This window comes from Mugil cephalus, chromosome 21 (genome assembly GCF_022458985.1).
Source record: "Mugil cephalus isolate CIBA_MC_2020 chromosome 21, CIBA_Mcephalus_1.1, whole genome shotgun sequence".
NCBI lineage: Eukaryota > Metazoa > Chordata > Actinopteri > Mugiliformes > Mugilidae > Mugil > Mugil cephalus.
Window position 1 is genome coordinate 20,089,633 of NC_061790.1, and position 19,597 is coordinate 20,109,229.

General features: G+C 40.4%; 1 protein-coding gene across 2 annotated transcripts in view; it reads left to right on the plus strand.

Annotated features, from left to right (window-relative positions):
• The window catches only part of rev3l (REV3 like, DNA directed polymerase zeta catalytic subunit), a 62,187-nt gene that overhangs the window by 12,501 nt on the left and 30,089 nt on the right, over window positions 1-19,597 (plus strand). For both annotated transcript variants that reach the window (XM_047573976.1, XM_047573977.1), the window contains exons 2-3: window positions 16,487-16,676; window positions 17,151-17,225. In XM_047573976.1, the coding sequence (XP_047429932.1) occupies window positions 16,487-16,676; window positions 17,151-17,225 (265 nt within the window). The remainder of the gene's footprint in view (window positions 1-16,486; window positions 16,677-17,150; window positions 17,226-19,597) is intronic.

A 19,597-nucleotide genomic window follows, 5' to 3' on the forward strand; every position in this document is an offset into this window, starting at 1 on the left:
CCACCCTCCTCTTTCTCCATCCCCCATGCTTTGCTGCATGAATCCAGGCCCTGCAAGAGCGTTGTTTGCCTCCTGTGCCGGCCTGGCCCTGCTGCTGCCCTCGGGCTGTTTGCTGTTCATGGCCTACATGGTCATCGCTGATGCTCCCCGTATTTATGCACTGTGCACTGGCCAAACAGACCTGCTTTCCTCCTCCTTCTATGTCTGTGTTCTGAGGAGAAGTTCAGCTGAGGTTATGTGGGAATAAAGTGTCCTAGTTCACAGGGTTCTTCCTGTAACTCTCAGCCTGCTAATTATGTTGCTGCTGGATGGATTGCTCTTTTCTCTCTGATCGCTCTCTGCTTCTCTCCCCATGGCCCAGACTCTTTTCTTCTCTACCTCCCCTAAGTTTACATCTCCTTGCACCTCTCTCTTGTCTGTGTCCGTCTACAGTGCTGTAAAAGACAATCTTTTTGCTCTGCAGACCAAGTACCTTCTGTCTTCTTCTGGCTCTGCAGCTGTTTTTGTCCGAATGTTAAATAACTTTTAACTGGATATTCATAATGTAAAGATTACACAACTATCAATTTCAGTGTTTCAGGGCAACTTTCTTCCAACTATGACATGTTCATTGTTATGAATTGATGAATGAATCTTTTCATTTTCTTTTTTGGTGTTTTTGCATTTGTCGCTTAGTGACAGTGGAAACAAAACTGCTGACTGGCCAGGCAGACCAGATCAATGTCAAACTGCATCATAAATGATCTTTATAACAGAGTATAAAGAGCGTGGTTGATCAAATAGTGACATATGAAAACTCAAGTGTGTTACCACCCTGGAAAGAACCAGGTCTCTACTTTGTAAGAGTACAGGGTATGCACAAACAATTATGGCAATTAATTAAAGAGCTGATTGAGGGTTGAGCCATGTACACGTACATGTTGCAAACAGCCACAGGTTACTCATGTGCTAGCTCTGCTATCAGAGTTTTTGCTCAGTTCTTAGTCAGTTGCATGTCTATTTCGAGTTAATAGTATTTTCTCTCGTTTACTCGCGTTTCTTTACCAGTTTTTCCCCCTTTTCAGGATGACTTGTCTGCTGAACACTACCTGCCTGAGTTGCTTGCTACAATACACAAGTAAAGTTACATAACAGTTTGGTTCACAGCTCACAGAAAATCCCTGAGTCACAAGGAAACAGGTTCATGTGAAAACCCTTAGTCAGACTGTACATTGGCTTGACGGATTAGGTTATGGAGAAGTTGGAAAAAAATCAAAGAATAAAGGCGAAATTATTGAAGAATTCTGATATTGATGAAATATCCTCCATTTTTGTTTCATCTGTTTGTTGCGTATATATTTTGCGAAAATGCAAATAAGCACAGTCAGAAATGGAAATCTTTCCTGATCCTGGGTTTTTCACCAGCATCTTCACCTCGCTCTTTGGATGCCATATGGTGTGAACGGATATCAGCTTGGATGATGTTCCTGTTGCCTCACAGTTCTCTCTGCAGACTCTCTGTTCTCAGACAGATGACAGATCACTTGATTGGACATGCTGCACAAGTGCACTTTATCACATCACTCCTTCAGATCTACATTCCTTGTCTTACGTTGTCCCCAGCAACACAACACATGTCTGTCTGGCCAAATGACAGCTTTCTTCATCTGCCACGCTGAGACAAAATGCCTTATCCTGAACTGCTTTAGAAGATATGACAAGTTTTCCTAGAAAATGGTGGCTTATTTTAAAGTGTAAGCCCCATCTGTTTAACATTAAAGCTGTTTAATAATACAAGCATTTCCCCCAGAATACATATTTAGTTTTATTTTATTTAATTTAAGTCCAAAGTGTTTATAAGTGTATGACATAAGAGTGTCAAAAAAACTTCACCGACCAAATCCAATCTGACAAGACTGCATGCAGTCCTGGAGTACGATCAGGATAAACCCTTAGGACAGCAGGATCCCATTCAAAATCCAATTTCAGTGTAGAAAAACTATGCTTTTCGATGTTGAAAATATGTAGATGCAACAGAGCCCTTTGTTTCCCTTTGCCCAAACACAATGACTGGATCAAAAGCAACAGATTTGCATGTGACATGTGTCACTAAAACACAAAACTACAGTTTAATTTCAAAAACGGTACATGCAGTAGATAAAATCTACCTAAGAGGACCATCATGTCCCCAGTATGTTTAAATTTGCATTTATTTTATATTTGCTATGGGTAAAACGGATGTACAGAGAGAAGGATGTCACCCACCAGCATGTCTGTCTTTTGTTGTGTTTGTGTTAGTGCAGATACGGAATGGGATGGGGATCAGCATAGAGAAAAGAGACATCCTGTTACACACACAGTTCAGTCTTATTGATAACATGCATAAATGGAAGTAGGAGCTCATATTTCTCTTTTCTGTCTCTACTCAGCTAGCTTTAGGCAGATGGGTCCCTCCATATGAGCTGGGTTCTGCTCGAGGTTTCTTCCTGTTAACAGGGAGTTTTTCCTTGCCATTGTCTCCTTCATGCCTGCTGGAGTTTTCAGGCCGCTTTTGTAAAGCACCTTGAGACAATTTGTATTGTTATTGATGCTATATTTATAAATAGAATTTAATTGACTTGGTCTGCATATACACAATTGTCATTTGCAGTTTATGATTTTGTAATTCACAAAGTAACTTAATTGCCAGCAGAGAAGTCCTGTCTTTTGATGATTCTACAACCAAGTCCAGATCTGTGGATTCTGCTGCCTCCATCTGCACTCTATTCTCACCAGCCACACAGACTCACACGAAATCTTAACAAGAACAAACAACAGGAAGACTGGCATTCACAATCACAGCGTAGGCTGGCCAGTTTTACACTGAAGCCAACCCTTAATTTTCTGGTTCATATTTATAAAGATTGATGTATCCTTGCTTTATCTGCTTAACGTAGGTCTGGCATGCATCACCTTCCAAGTCACCATCTGGTCAGCCTCAGCCTGTCTGATCAGATGACTGGCTCTGCTGTACCGTCTGTCTTCTCAGCCAGGAAGATGTCTGGGGATAGCTGGCATGGAGGTATCCAAGCCAGTCCTCTAGCAGGCTCAGCTTGAGCGACTGGGACCTGCTGGCTACAAATTGTCTTTAAGGGAACTGATCCTGTTCCCTGTCATGAAACTGGGGCAGGGGACAATGGATTTGTTGGCATCTGCCCTCTTGGGACGGGAACTGAATCATTACAGGTGGCCGTCTTTATTTGTGACAAAACCATTTGAAAAATTTTAGTCTATGTAAATGAAGCTTCAGCATGCCCTAACATGTCTCACAGGAGCAAAGTTTTTCAGCCAGCTTAGGACTAACCTGGTCAGAAGGTCAACTTTTGTCTAACTCTGGCTTGCTGCTCAGGCATCCTGTCAGTATGGGCCTACCTGTCCAGTTATTTGTGCAGCATGTCCTCATATCCTTATAGCATCTCCTCCTGTTACAGGCTTAATTTGTTTAGGAGATCCTTCGTTATAATTATATGGGCCAAACTTGAAAATTTCTGACATTCAACTATGAAGAAATGCTCAATAATTTATAAACAGACCCAAAAATGCAAATAGAAATTGTATGTTATGTTTGGGTGTAAATTTACTTTCAGTGGTCAGTAGTGCTTATTGGGATTTGGAGAGTGTCACATTACCTACATGATCAAAACAGATGCTCAGTCCCGTAGAGCAGAGCAGTTTTTATTTGACCATTGCTTGACTGAAGACTGGACTGAGAGTTCCACCTCCACGAAATCAGCAAGCCTGCTTTGCTGAGTACTGGTGTTATTATGAAGCTCCTGGACTACTACCAAGCTGACTGTGTAGTAAAATAGTTTTCTCACCATGGACAAGGAGTCCTTAAAGGGCATAGAAACTCAGGGGGAACTGGACAAACTAACAAACCTAACTGAAGGCCCCAGAAGACGTACTCAGTGTATGTTAAGGTGAGATAGTTTTGTATATCAGCTACTTTGTTCTTCATGGTGGAACCAGGCTGCTCACTTGTGTGTTGTAATTTCATGATCAAAGCGTTGTAATGGCAGCATTTGTTGTTTGAGGTCACAGTGTCCCTGACCATTGACCACTAAACTCTAATCAATTCACCTTTCAATCCAAAGGGACATTTGTGCCAAATGTGAAGAAATTCCTCCACAGAATGTGATAGAGGAACAGCTCAAATACATAATGACCAAAAAGTTATACAAGGCTCCTGCACAAAACATCACCCCAAAGAAGCACCCTAAGAAGCAACAAATTGCAACAATATAATATAATACATGACTGAAGGAGTTGACGGATTTGGTCATGCCAGCTACACAGGTTCTCAGCATTGAAGTGGATCATTTCATCTCTTTGTCTTGCATAATTTGTTGCTGAGCTTCATCGCTCTCTTTACTCTCATTTTGGCAGTGCCACAACTGTCATTACCAGGCAAATTAGACTAGCATCCACTTCTTTCCAACGACTTGAATTAAAATACTTTTCAGCCTTTGCAGTTTATTAACAGTCAATAACTAACTCAAGTTATTGTGTGTGTGGTTTTTTTTTTTTTTTTTTTTTTATTCCTGATCTAAAAATCTCTCGTATGTGTTACATTGAAGGTCACATAATTTTCTTGCATTTGCTGTTAGGCTCTTCTTGATACATGAATCCTATGGAAGATTGTTGAGCTTACTGTCTCATAAATATAGATCCTATCACAATTACCAAAAATTGACTCTGGGCCAAGATCAGAGACTGTACTGTATATAAAATACGATCTCAGAGTGGAGCCGTGGTATTGATGACCCACCCATGCTTCTGCCAGACTAATTCGTGCTTTTGTTTAATTAAGACTGCGTTCTGCTCTTTCCTACTCTCACTGGTCCTATGGGGCCGCTTCACAGACTGGTTGACATGGCAGCAGGTAGTCATGAGGTTGCATGTGGTTTCTATAGCGTCCGATACCTAACTAAAACAAACAAACATGCATTAGCATTATTTTCACTTCCTAAAATGAGAGTAATTTTCCTTGAAACAAATACTTATGGAGGAGGTGGAGCTTTTGACCTATACTGCAGCCAGTCACCAGGGGGAGCTCCACATGCTTTGACTTCCCTATTGAGAAGCTGTTCAGCTGTTCATCTTTATTCACAGGCTATTGCCAGGATGGGCTGCAGTTTGCTGTGACTTTTCCAAGCACAGTAAGTGTAAGTTGTTATCACATGTAACATTACTGTCTAAATAGCCAATATATAGCCAAGCTAATATGCTGGCTACTGGTGTTTGTTGTTATTTCATTTAGGTAACTTGAGCCACCAGAGTTCAAATTCATATTTGCCACATTACATTTTGGTCTCATCACTCAATTTAAAATCTACACACACAGCTGAGGTGTTTGGCATGACATAAGGTAAAGTGCAGCATTGATTTTATCAATTTAAATGTTTTGGTAGCCTAAATGTCCCAGAACAAAACCACATGAACAATATCTGTTATCCAAAATAGGCATCCAAATCTGGACTGGCCCTCATATTTTACTCCATCGTGTATTTGTCCACTTATTTTTAATAGAGTCATGGTCTTTTTGGTGGCCCACTTGGGCTGAATTTTGCTTAGTGCCCCTGGGAGATCAAGATGCTCAATAATACATAATGAAGATGAGGTCAAGTCAGAACATATTTGTACTCAGTAAATCACTTTTCTGGTGTATCTATTCAGGTATTTACAGTTCCTTGTCTGTGATGCCATTTTACCCCTGGTTGAGAACTGGTTGAGTTTATGTTAGCTCTCCTACCACAGCCAGACTTAGAACAGTCTCACTAACCGTACCAAAGATCATATAATGCAGTCCAGTGTAATTTATCAAGCAGGGAGCATAAAGTCCTTGTCTGCTCTCATTCATTTTCAGACTGCTCATCTGTATATTCCATCCCCTCTGCCCTCTCTAGCAGTTAATTTAAGGAGCAGGTGATGGGAAAGTGAATACATTAGAAAGACTGATTTAGAGGGCTGTCACACTCCTCTGTTCATTCCCTTTCCTCTTATTGCTCTCTACACACACACACACACACACACACACACACACACACACACACACACACACACACACACACACAGGTACCTACTCATTTGTGGCTTTGTTTGTCTCTGCATGTCTGACTGTCCTGTTCACTGTTCATCCGTGAATTTATAATAAAGGTTTTGTTTAAGCGTATTAATATGGACGCTGTACTCCACCAACATTTACTGGAATCTATTTGGAATGACCTCAACATCATACAGGGACATAACTGCACACACTGCCAGCAATTAACTCATTAGAACAGTGGCAGCAGACATGAAGGTTGGTGCCAGCGCTGCTCCCCTGGCAAAGGAGCTATTGATTGGCTGCCCTTGTCAAGCAGAACAGTTCTTTTTTTGTGGTATTGACTATATTTATACATTTTTATGGGTTATACACAAAAACACACAAGCCCGTCCAATTTCACAGACAGGCTTAGGAGCCTTGTGTGGGTGGCGGCTGTTTGTGTTTTTATACATGTGTTTTATAGGCTGACGCCAATATTTTAGAAAGAATTGTTCTTTGAAGAGCATAATTCTTTAAAGAGTCTACTGTCTTTAAATGAAGCCATGCATGAGTCTGCACTACTGTGGTAAAAATCCTGATAGAGAGGGTTCTCGTCTGTACCGTCTATATCAACGTCACCTGCACCTATAAATGCAAATGCTCCACAAATAATAAAAAAAAAATATTTGATTGAAAAAAGATGTTCGTTTTTTGGATTTCTTGCAGCCATCATTCTATATCTCCAATACAGGTGTTCAAACCTTGTGTTACTTTATTAGTAGGTGATGGTTGGAAGCACACAGTCAAGAATTATCCCGTGATAACAGCAGCTACAGTGACACTGAAATCAAAACATCTCCTTCTACTCTCATTGGAAAGACATGATGTACTGTTGTAGCATTTATGTGACCCCGGTCAGCGCAGCTGTTGAATCCTCAGTGTGGTTGAGATTCCACTGATGATCCGAGGTGAGGGAGTGGCATGAAATAGATTCAGCGAAGACGAACAAAACTTGTGTCCTGAGTGTTCAGTGCTCTCTTTTTTGACAAGTTAGGTAATCAAAACCTGTTTTTATTTAAGTGAGCTGAAATCTAGTTTGGCATGCCCGTTCTGATGATCCAGGCCGACACATAAGTTGTTCCTGACCAATTTGTAGCGGTTGCACTGACAATAGTCTAGACAGTGGTATTTGTCTTCAACAAGAACACAAAGTTGTGTGAAATTGGAATTTTGACAATTTTGAATGCATATAATAAATCACATATGCAATTAATCTGGATACGAGACACTTTTAATTGTCATGAAAATGGGTCTAATGATCAGACTGTCCTTTACGCTTCAAACTCTCCTGCTCAAAATATCGCTACAAATTGTGAAACTTTTTTTTGCTTTGTACCAGTCTTGTTTTGCTATCCCTCTGCCTCTGTCTTCTTCACCACTGCCTCTGCTTTTCCTCCACACCTACTCTTTCTCTGTGTGTCTCAGTCTGTTCATTGAGGTACAGACTGACTCTACCAGCATGCTCCTGTGAGTGTGAGAGAGTGAATACGAATCTGTGTGTCTGTAATTAACTGGACGTTTGTGCTATCACCTTCCCAACATGACTGTGTATACAGCATTTTCCATTTTTCACAGTTTACCACCTCATACCCTCATTCTGTACTTTTACATTAACATGCTAGCACTGAACTAAAGGGCATTATAGAATTTGATAACAATTTAAAATATATAAAATATATAGTTTAACTTGATTAAAGTTCCTCAGGTTGAGGGTGGGTTTTTCTTCTTCCACCTCCACCGCCATCATGCATGTGTGCAGTGAGCACATTGTCTGCCATTTTCTCTGCAGGCAGTGTGAGTGCTCACTGCTATATTTCACACAGCTCTCCATGCAGCTTTTTAATTAATACCAGTTCTGGTTTTGTTAACGTCTTCTTCCATTCTTCCCTGTGGCATTTGTCTGTCTGAGTATAGTGGGAGTTTGACTTCAGCCACAAACTGGGAAGTAGAGAAGAAAGTCCTTATTAGTATTTCCTAGACAAGAGAGTTGCATTCATTTAAACACGTGGCACCACTGTGGGAACTTCTTTAGTTACATCATTAATATATACACACAAGTTATAGAAACTGGAGCAAGCATTTCATTTCTACATTTCTGATAGATGAGCTGTTGCAGCCCCACTTGAAAGTTAAACACTTTCAAGCTACAGTTAAATCAGTTGCTCTGTGGCAGTAGCCGTCTACAGGCTAAGTCCTGAGATCGGGGTCAGGTGGGGATATTAAGTGTCTAATTCTGATGCTGATGCTGATTCTGATATTTTCTGTTGTGTCATTAACGTGTGTGTTTATTTGCATACTGAGCAGCAGGGAATTCAGATCTGATCTGGATTATATTGCCAGGTGTAAACTGGACCAGAGTCCATGTCTAGGGCGGGATGGGTCTGATGATACTGCCTGCATGCTGCTTGAGCTGTGCTCACCTTCACCAGGTTTGCTACCAGTCATCTCCTTAGATGAGCAAGGGATGCACTGCAGCAGATGAATGTTTTGTTTGTCTGATGTGCTCCACCAGACAGATAGAACATAACTTACTGGGTTTGTTTAACTCATAATATCCCTTTCTTTCTTTTCTTTTTTTTTTGTAACAGGAGCCCCATCTTTCAGGACAGACTTATGCTTAAACAAAATACATTTTAATTAGATAGTCCTAATCTAAAAACTTCACACGAAATGGTATATATGCAGTGGTTAAAGCAGCAAAATCAGTAATCAATCAGTTTGCATTTATTTATGAATATGTAGGTACCGTATATATAAAACTGGTTGATACAGTTTTAGCACACAATGTTTAGCTTAATTAAATTATGCCTGAAAACACCCCTAGGCTCTGGTGTAACCTCTATACACCTAAAATTAATCAATTATAACTTAATATCTGACTTTTGTATGGAAACATAAGTTTACTGCCGAAAAATCATAATTTTTTCTCTTAGGCGAAAGTAGTGTTTCATATTTTATTGCTGAAACTAGTGTAGACGTGCTTGCCTATAGGCCATGTACAACGTAAAACAGTACTGGTTACTGCTGAACACTGCTTCTCCTAGTCCCACTGTGCTACATATACGCTACATCTACTCCACTCCAACATATTACAACAGAGAATACAGAAATAATTTCTAAAAAGAACAGACACAGAATCTACAAGTGGTAAGGCACACTTTTATAGATATATACAACTGTACACTAGATATAAATACTTTATGCTGTACCTGTTATTAACAACTACACAGGACCGCTGTAAGTATAAGAACTGCCTATGCATTAAATGAATACAGCTCATGGTGGATCGAACAGGTTAATTGTTGGTACAAGATTCAAACTGGAGCGGAATCTTTAAATTGTAGCTGATTACTGGGCAAAGGCTGTGGTTCAGTGGATAGGAAGAGCAGGTTGCTTGGGACTAGTGTATTAATGTGTGTACTTTTGTGAACAAGTGTGTAAATGTGTTCATTGTGACTGTAAAGCTCTTTGAGTACCAATAGGTGGAAAATCGCTGTATAAATACAAGACCATTTAGCCAAGTGGCTGACAGCATAAACACGGTTTCAGCCATGGAAAAACATACGCAATTGATTGACGGGGATGGAAATGTGGCCTTTTTAGCAATGTGTGTTATGTTTACATGACCAAAGTGTACCACTGAATCACAAAGCACTTAAACAGAACTGTTGCTCGCTGTTAAAAAGCCATAGTTGAGCGCTGATTGATTTAAGCTGTGTAGGATATACTGTACATCCCATCAGTGAATAAAGCCCAAAACGGTGTTTATACAGCGATTACAAATGATGCACAAGAACAATCTTAACACTGGAGTAACACATACAGCCTTTATAGCATAGGGTCTTCAACAGGGGGTCCATGACCCCAAGGTGGTCCGCAGAGGTAATGCAGGGGATCACAAAATCTTTGGTTGATTAGACATTTTTATGTTTTTTTTTTTTGTTTGTTTGTTTTTTTTTTTTTTTAACATCTCCCACAAATTTAGATTTCTTTAAATACACATTAACATGAATCCAACATATTATAAAATGGAGGCAGAAGACGTTATCTTTCAGTCAACCCTTCACTCATTCAGTGATCTCAGCAGCGCACCTTGACACTAGGTTGGGGATCCCTACTTTAATCTGTTCATCGGTTTGGGGATCCGTGGCCTGAAAAACGTTGAAAACTTGGTGTGGAGAATGTTTTGGTGAGTGTCAGTTTCAGCGACCAGTACTTCTGTCCATTTTTTTAATCCCTCGTCATAGTAAGACAACAACAAAAAAAACGTGTGCATGTACAACATGCGATTGTGTGTTTTCATTGGTATCTTTGTCGTAAATTGTATGGTGTACCAGAGGAAACTACAGCTAAATGGATATGCTAGATAGGTCCCTATTCAGTGGTTAGTCTATAAAATAAAATCTATAAAATAAAACTGGTTAGAGCAGAGTATCTGTCTGTAGCACTGCATGTCAAACAATAGATGAACAGCTGTCCAAGTGGCTGCCAGACTAGTTTACAGGCTGGTTCTGCCTCTAATTTGCTGGGGGGCCTAACTTACTGATCTAGTGGTGTTGTAGGGCTGCTGTGCTGGGTGCTGAGTCATGAAGTTGCAGTGCTGATTACCACAAGGGAGTGGGAGCTGGGATGAGAAGACATAGGGGGGAGCCTCTTGGCACTGTGAACCCATGTGTACCAGCACTCCTCCTCTACTTTCACAGCCCCTCCCTCCCTACAGCTTTCATTCAACAATCCTCCAGCTGGAGGCTTGACAGGAAGTGACATCTGAAACAGCCGAGGTGCAACACGCCATTCACCGCATACTGACTATAAGCTCCCCTGCCAAAAATGATTGCATGATTAACTGAAAGACAATTGATTTTGGATTTATTATTAAGCCAGCTTCTCAAATGCCTGCTGATAAAACAACAACAACAACAAAAGTAACAGGGTCCAGGAAAGGTTTGAGTGGTAAAGGCCAGTTTGAGAGCCAAAACAAACATGCATTAGCATTATTTTCACTTCCTAAAATGAGAGTAATTTTCCTTGAAACAAATACTTATGGAGGAGGTGGAGCTTTTGACCAATACTGCAGCCAGTCACCAGGGGGAGCTCCACATGCTTTGACTTCCCTATTGAAAAGCTGTTCAGCTGTTCATCTTTATTCACAGGCTATTGCCAGGATGGGCTGCAGTTTGCTGTGACTTTTCCAAGCACAGTAAGTGTAAGTTGTTATCACGTGTAACATTACTGTCTAAATAGCCAGTATATAGCCAAGCTAATATGCTGGCTACTGGTGTTTGTTGTTATTTCATTTAGGTAACTTGAGCCACCAGAGTAAGCCAGTTTCAAATTCATATTTGCCACATTACATTTTGGTCTCATCACTCAATTTAAAATCTACACACACAGCTGAGGTGTTTGGCATGACATAAGGTAAAGTGCAGCATTGATTTTATCAATTTAAATGTTTTGGTAGCCTAAATGTCCCAGAACAAAACCACATGAACAATATCTGTTATCCAAAATAGGCATCCAAATCTGGACTGGCCCTCATATTTTACTCCATCGTGTATTTGTCCACTTATTTTTAATAGAGTCATGGTCTTTTTGGTGGCCCACTTGGGCTGAATTTTGCTTAGTGCCCCTGGGAGATCAAGATGCTCAATAATACATAATGAAGATGAGGTCAAGTCAGAACATATTTGTACTCAGTAATCACTTTTCTGGTGTATCTATTCAGGTATTTACAGTTCCTTGTCTGTGATGCCATTTTACCCCTGGTTGAGAACTGGTTGAGTTTATGTTAGCTCTCCTACCACAGCCAGACTTAGAACAGTCTCACTAACCGTACCAAAGATCATATAATGCAGTCCAGTGTAATTTATCAAGCAGGGAGCATAAAGTCCTTGTCTGCTCTCATTCATTTTCAGACTGCTCATCTGTATATTCCATCCCCTCTGCCCTCTCTAGCAGTTAATTTAAGGAGCAGGTGATGGGAAAGTGAGATGGGAAAACAGATGGGAAAAACGTTGAAAACTTGGTGTGGAGAATGTTTTGGTGAGTGTCAGTTTCAGCGACCAGTACTTCTGTCCATTTTTTTAATCCCTCGTCATAGTAAGACAACAACAAAAAAAACGTGTGCATGTACAACATGCGATTGTGTGTTTTCATTGGTATCTTTGTCGTAAATTGTATGGTGTACCAGAGGAAACTACAGCTAAATGGATATGCTAGATAGGTCCCTATTCAGTGGTTAGTCTATAAAATAAAATCTATAAAATAAAACTGGTTAGAGCAGAGTATCTGTCTGTAGCACTGCATGTCAAACAATAGATGAACAGCTGTCCAAGTGGCTGCCAGACTAGTTTACAGGCTGGTTCTGCCTCTAATTTGCTGGGGGGCCTAACTTACTGATCTAGTGGTGTTGTAGGGCTGCTGTGCTGGGTGCTGAGTCATGAAGTTGCAGTGCTGATTACCACAAGGGAGTGGGAGCTGGGATGAGAAGACATAGGGGGGAGCCTCTTGGCACTGTGAACCCATGTGTACCAGCACTCCTCCTCTACTTTCACAGCCCCTCCCTCCCTACAGCTTTCATTCAACAATCCTCCAGCTGGAGGCTTGACAGGAAGTGACATCTGAAACAGCCGAGGTGCAACACGCCATTCACCGCATACTGACTATAAGCTCCCCTGCCAAAAATGATTGCATGATTAACTGAAAGACAATTGATTTTGGATTTATTATTAAGCCAGCTTCTCAAATGCCTGCTGATAAAACAACAACAACAACAAAAGTAACAGGGTCCAGGAAAGGTTTGAGTGGTAAAGGCCAGTTTGAGAGCCTCAAATGAATATTGTTCATAATACATATTGTTTTATAGATATGACTAGCTAGACTGGTGATAAAATGATGATTTTGTTGTCTGTAATGCAATCTCCCCGTTATTTCGCCTATACATTTCTTCAAACTAATCCTACAGCCATGACTTGGGGAGCTACGACATTATTCATACAGACCAGGTGGAGCCCTAGGTTCAGGTTCATCTGTAAGTAGAAAACTACAAATCTAAACAGTGATCAGTACGTGGGTTACGTGGGGGCTGTTGTTGGACACTTGTCTGAGGAGCAATATGTTTGGAGGAATTTTCTCATGACTGGAAGGTCATCATACGGTCTTGGTTAATTGTTCAGACCTAAGTTGGGCTTGTGCACAAATGTGAGCCATTCAGTTGAAGCACCAGATAATAATTCTCTCAGAAATTTGAAAGGCTGATCAGTCCACACTTCCTTTTGTTTCCCCCTAACATCTGGAACTCCCTGAAGCATATGCAAACTCTTTATTTATTCTTTATTACTCTCCTTCTTTTCATTTAATTCCTCTCTCTTTTTTCCGCTCCATGTTTTCGTGCTCTCTCATGCAGACACATAGCTCTTGTTATCATTCCTCCTCTCTGTCTGCTCTTCTTTTCTTTATTTCATTCCGTCCTGCTTTCTCAGGCACACACTTATTCTCCCCCTTTCTCTTCCTGTGGCCTGACCAGCTGGGTGGAAAGAATCACTTGTTTATCTCTCCTGCTGTCCGTCAGGGGCTTTTGCTTTGCCGGTACTGTTGCCTAGCAACTGCAGCAGAAGCCAGCATTGGCTGCTTGTAGTGTGTGTGAGAAAGAGAGAGACAGAAAGAAAGAGACTCCATGTTGACTCGACAGGCTGAGGACAGACGGAAGCATGCCGGCTTCTCTGCTCCCTCACCGCCAAAGTAGTTGCCAGGCTTTGTGTGACTTGCAGAGGAGTTACTCACACCTTGGCCATATTCAGCACTGACACACAAACACACACTGCAGTCTAGACTGGGACTTGACTGAGCTGACTTGAATATCTTTATTGGCACTGCTTCAAGTACTGATCTCACTATCTATTGTTCCATACTTTCATTAGTGGTTAATCTGGAGTTTTTCTTTTTTATTAACACATTTTATTTTTCAGAAAAACTAACGATGTTTCAAACGGGTTAAATGTTTACATAAAAGCTTTGATCAAGTACAACTTAGAGTACATTACTAAATGTGCTTTCGTGGAACTCAGAAGGTCTGTGAAATCTGTTTGGTCAAGCGACTTATTAAAGTATGATCACACATCTTCTGGACTTAAATACCAGCACGTTTTCAGGTCAGAGTTCACCATTGTTTAACTGGAACTATGTGGCAGGTTAATTGAAATACTGCTGCACTGCATCAGGAAAATGTTAACTTTATTATTCCATCTTTTCCCAACATTTTTGTTCTTCATCTCACTGATGCATACACTATAAACGGTAGTGTGTGTTCGGTTGGGCAGCATTTTTATCTTTTTCAGTGACACCACTTGATTTTTATAGCTTAATGAGAGTGAAGTTAGTTGAATAGAAACCTCAAGTGACCATAATGTTAAAAGACATGTAAGTAAGTAGTTTTTAAAAAAGTAATGACTGCTTCTGGCCCATTGAGGAGAATAACGCTTTAAACTTGAAATGCTCCAATTTGTGGTCGCTGTGATTCAGAACAGTTTTCAATATCAGTTCATCTGCAATTTTTTGTTTTAGATCTGAAAACAAACTAATGAAAACATTACATTACGTTGGTTTACCACCCCTTTTTGCTTCCAAAATGCCCTGTTAGTTGCCTGTTTAATTTTTTTTTTTGTTGAATTTTGCATCTGTAATGACTAATACAGCCAATGGGAAGGGCTTGTGATGGTAAACGCATCAATAGCTCAGGTCCTTAACTAAATGACATTGTAATACATCAATCGAGGTAAGAATGAAGCAGCAGCAATTTTCCACATCTTACGTTATACCAAAGACAGCGCAGAACCCACAGTCATTCAGTTTACAGTGATGTAAAAATATCAGATAAAAAAAGCCTGAAAAGACTTCAGAGGCAGAGGAGGTGATAATCATTTTGTGTTAGAGGTTTTCCTAGACCTAATATCTCCTCCTTTTGGCTGAGCATAGCAGCCATATTAACAAGACAAACGTAAACTCCTTTTTTTTATCTCACAGTGGTATTCTCCTCAGGCTGATTTCCCCCTCACATAAACTTACTAGCTTCCACTGGGGGAGCTGTGCCTGTGAGCTCCAGCACAGAGTGTTCCCTATATCGTGCAGTGGTTGTCAGATTCAGGCATGAGGACCTCATTGTCTTTCAGCACCACATTCCATCTTACAATATCCCTTTTCCCTACTGTGAAGCAGTCTCATTTATTGTTGAATGAATGTGTTTCTCTTTTGGAGGCTCCACTTTGGGCCCAGTAATTTCAAAGATGGTACTCGGGGGACTGCAGCATTGCACACAGCATTTGTCACACCATAGCATAATCATGTACACTTGGCAAGCTAAATGTGTGTTGTTTATGGGGTGGGGAGCGAGACAGTACCAGGCCCCTCCTCTACCATTGACGTGGAAGGCAGCCACGTCTATGGGCATGTACGTCCTGGGCAATTGTCAAATACTGTCTCCCCCTGACCAAACTGTCAGACTGCCACTTGTGCAATATATCTTAACAGAGAAGCTCTGATTTGTGTGAGCTTTGGCACCTTCTGCGTACGGTGTCCTAATTTTTACATTGTTGTTATTATCCTTTATGTAACCAGATCAAACATAGTGCAGTCCTCCGCCAGCAGTGTGCAGATAAAAGCTCTGGCCCAGGCTGATTCTGGCAGATGGAGAATGAATCAGAGCTAGTGTCTGCAGCACAGTTCACCTCAGATGACTCTTCAGCAGTAGTGTGCGTGTCTGTCTGGGAGTGCTGTGATGTCACACCCCTCCCGTTATGAATACTGTATAGCGGCTGACCTCACTTCACATTGCTCAAGACCTCAATCTTCTCTGCTCAGCTCCACCCACAGCCATCGCCTCCACACTCTTCCTCTCAGTTTTTGTTTAGTTATTTAGCTAATGGGCTGTGGTCACACTCTGTACATGTCCATCATGAATCAAGTCATTAAAGGCTTTTTGTCGCACTCATCCATCTCTGTTGCCTTGCAGGGATTGGTCACAAAGTGTACAGGGGAAAACTGTTTACTGGACCCTCCGCATACTCCATCCATCTCAATTTCTGCAGTCAGTAGATTTAATGGTCTCAGTAAAAGAAATCTAATCAAAGACTACATCTGTGTAGCTTATGTTTATATTCAAAGACTGTGCTGGTGCATGCTGGGAAATATGTGAGTGGGTTGTTTCCTGCTGCCTAGGTTATGGCAAGTTTTTGTTTTGTTGACACTTTGTTGATACAAATGAATAAAATTGGATGTTGATTTAGAATGAACTGTCTTTGCACTAAATGTTCATGTCCTTAAAAGCCACAAACCTTAAATCGAAATGCAGTACTTTAGGATTAAAAATTTGCTGTTGTTGTGTTGCAGGCCAGAAGACGTGTCTCCACCTCCATGGCGTGTTCCCGTACATCTACGTGCCATATGATGGCTACGGGCTGCAGCCAGAACGCTACCTGCGACAGTTGGCCTTCAGTATTGACAGAGCCCTCAACGTCGCCATGGGAAACCCCTCCTCCAACAACCAGCATGTATTCAAGGTGGTGTTGGTCTCTGGCATGTAAGTGACACACAGCTATGTTGATATTTGTCACAAATGCCTCTATGAATCATGCACTAGACTCCTTTTATTCATTCATTCATTCATTCTCTGTAAACGTTTGCCCTCTGGAGAGTTGCTTGGGGGCTGGAGCCTATGAAAGCTGTCATTGGCAAGAGACAGGGTACACCGTCGTCAGGTCTCCAGTATTGCAGGGTTAACACAGAGAGACAGACTATTCTGCTTTTATTTTAACTTCATTGCTTCTGTGAAGTTGCGTTTGCACCTAGTACAAAGAATTTCAATGATGCTGCATTGTTACTTAGTATATGGCAATAAAGAATGTTGAATCTTGTGTGCAAATCCTATTTAAAACTCATAAAATACCATTGTGGTAAATCATTGCGAGGAACTATCAAGGTGTGTGTGTATATATATATATATATATACACACACACACATTTTATTGTGTGTGGTCTTATTCGTGTCTTGCAGGCCCTTCTATGGTTATCACGCCAAGGAGAAGCTCTTTATGAAGATCTATCTGTACAATCCACAGATGGTCAAAAGGTAAGATTACTGTGGATCAATAAAGTTTAATGTGAACGGGGATCATCACAGGCCCCCTTTGTTTGATGTTTCTGAATGCCAGACTGTGTGTGCATGACTCTGCCAGCTCGCTAAACTGAAATCGATTGCTGTGTATTCAGTTGTGTGCATTGATTGGGTGAGTCTGTCTATGGAAGCACACCGGAAGGCTGAATTATTTTTGCAGAGTGATCTGCCTTTAGTGGTGACAATGTGACTGAAGAATTGATACTTGGCAAAGAGCAGGAGAGGGAGACAGGAAGTGGCCAGAGGAGAATACGCTCAACTGCTACAATATAATTGAAGAAGTGTGGAAATGTAAATGAGACTAAATCTGACTGAACATGGAAAATAACAAGGACGTGTTAAACAAAATAAAAATAAATTAAAAAAAATAACATTAACAATTAGAGGAGGGCAGAAGAGAAGAATAAGAAAAGAACATTTGTTGGAGAAAAAATAAATAAGAAGGGAAGAGTGTGAATGGCAGGCCTGGCTCTTGTCTTTAATCAGTCAGTATGTCAACACAGGGTTCTGTCCTTTAAGAGGAAACATGACTCCAGGGAAGACCTCAGACATTTACACAGTCAACTGCTCCCTGTTCGCCTTTTTCTATCCAGCAAGTTGGTCAAGGACAACAAGTTCTTCAAAAACAGAGAATGTTCTCAAAAAACACAACTTAATTTAAGACTTAAGTCTTAAATTATATTTATAGATTTAATTTAGTTTTACTTGTCAAAGCTAATTTCATTAATTTGTGAAACCCAACATAATTAATAGTATGTGATATGTGCTGTGGTTCAACCTTAAATCATATTTAGCAAGTCTGAATTAACTAAATTGAATTTATGAAATAATTAATTCAAGTGACACTTGGTCATCTCTGCTCTAATGTTGATAATTGATCAAGCAGAGGATACTGGGTATGGCTGTCTTTACAGTGCAACTGAACCTTATGGAAAATTTTGTGCTACTCTCATAAATGTGAATTAAATTAAATTAAATTCACTTAAATTTTATTGACGCCAATAACAATACAAATTGTCTCAAGACGCTTTACAAAAACCAGCCCGCAACCTGAGGGCGACGGTGGCAAGGAAAAACTCCCTTTTAACAGGAAGAAACCTTGAGCAGAACCCAGCTCATATGGAGGGACCCATCTGCTGAAGGCCAGCCGGGTAGAAACAGAGAAGATAAAGAGAAAGACAGGGGAAACAAGATAAACAAACTTCTGTCATAGATGCATATATTGAGCTGATGGAAACACACAGAACAATAACAAATTCAATTCTAGATTTTAAAAGGAGCCAATGAAGAGAAGCTAAAACTGGAGTAATATGATCTCTCTTTCTAATTCCTGTCAGTGCTCTTGCTGCAGCGTTTTGAATCAATTGGAGGCTTTTTAAAGAGCTACTTGGACAGCCAGACAGTAATGAGTTACAATAATCCAGCCTGGAAGACACAAATACGTAGAAAGTAGAAAATTACAGGTCATCCAAGCCTTTGTGTTTTTAAGGCATGCTTGGAGTTTAACCAGCTGATTAGTTTCATCTGGTTTCATGGATAAATATAGCTGGGTATCATCTATGTAGCATGGAAGTTTATGCTGTGCTTTCTAATAATATTGCCTAAGGGAAGCATTGTTGAATAACATTGATCCTAGCACAGAACCCTGAAGAACTCCATAGCTTACTTTGGTATATATAAAAGAATCATTGTTTACATGGACAAACTGGAATCTGTCTGGCACATAGGATTCAGACCAGTCTAATGCAGTTCCTTTAATCTTGATCACACTTTCAAGTCTCTGTAGTAGAATACTATGATCAATAATGTCAAATGCAGCACTAAGATCTAGCAGGACAAGTATAGAGACAAGTCCATCGTTTGAAGCCATGAGGAGATCATTGGTAACTTTAACCAGAGCTATTCCTGTACTATGGTGAACTCTAAAACCTGACTGAAACTCTTCAAACAAACCATTCCTGTTTAAATGGTCACACAACTGATTGACAACAACCCTTTCTAAAACTTTAGCCTATAGTTTACATAGTTACATACATATACTAAAACATCTGGGTCAAGAGTAGGTTTTTTAAGTAAAGGTTTAATTACAGCAGTTTATCTGATTTAAGATGGAGGTATTAATTAATGGAAAAACCTCCTTGAGAAATTTAGTTGATGGTTTAGATGCTGTTATTATTGAAGTGAGCTCAGGAAGATCAATTAGAAAGAAAGAATCCAAATACTGACAAGGTCCTACAGAGGTTTCTAATGCCACTGTACTTAAACCTTTGACAGCTGGAAGGATGCTATGAATTTTTATCTGTAGTTCAGGCCAGTTCAGTGCCTAC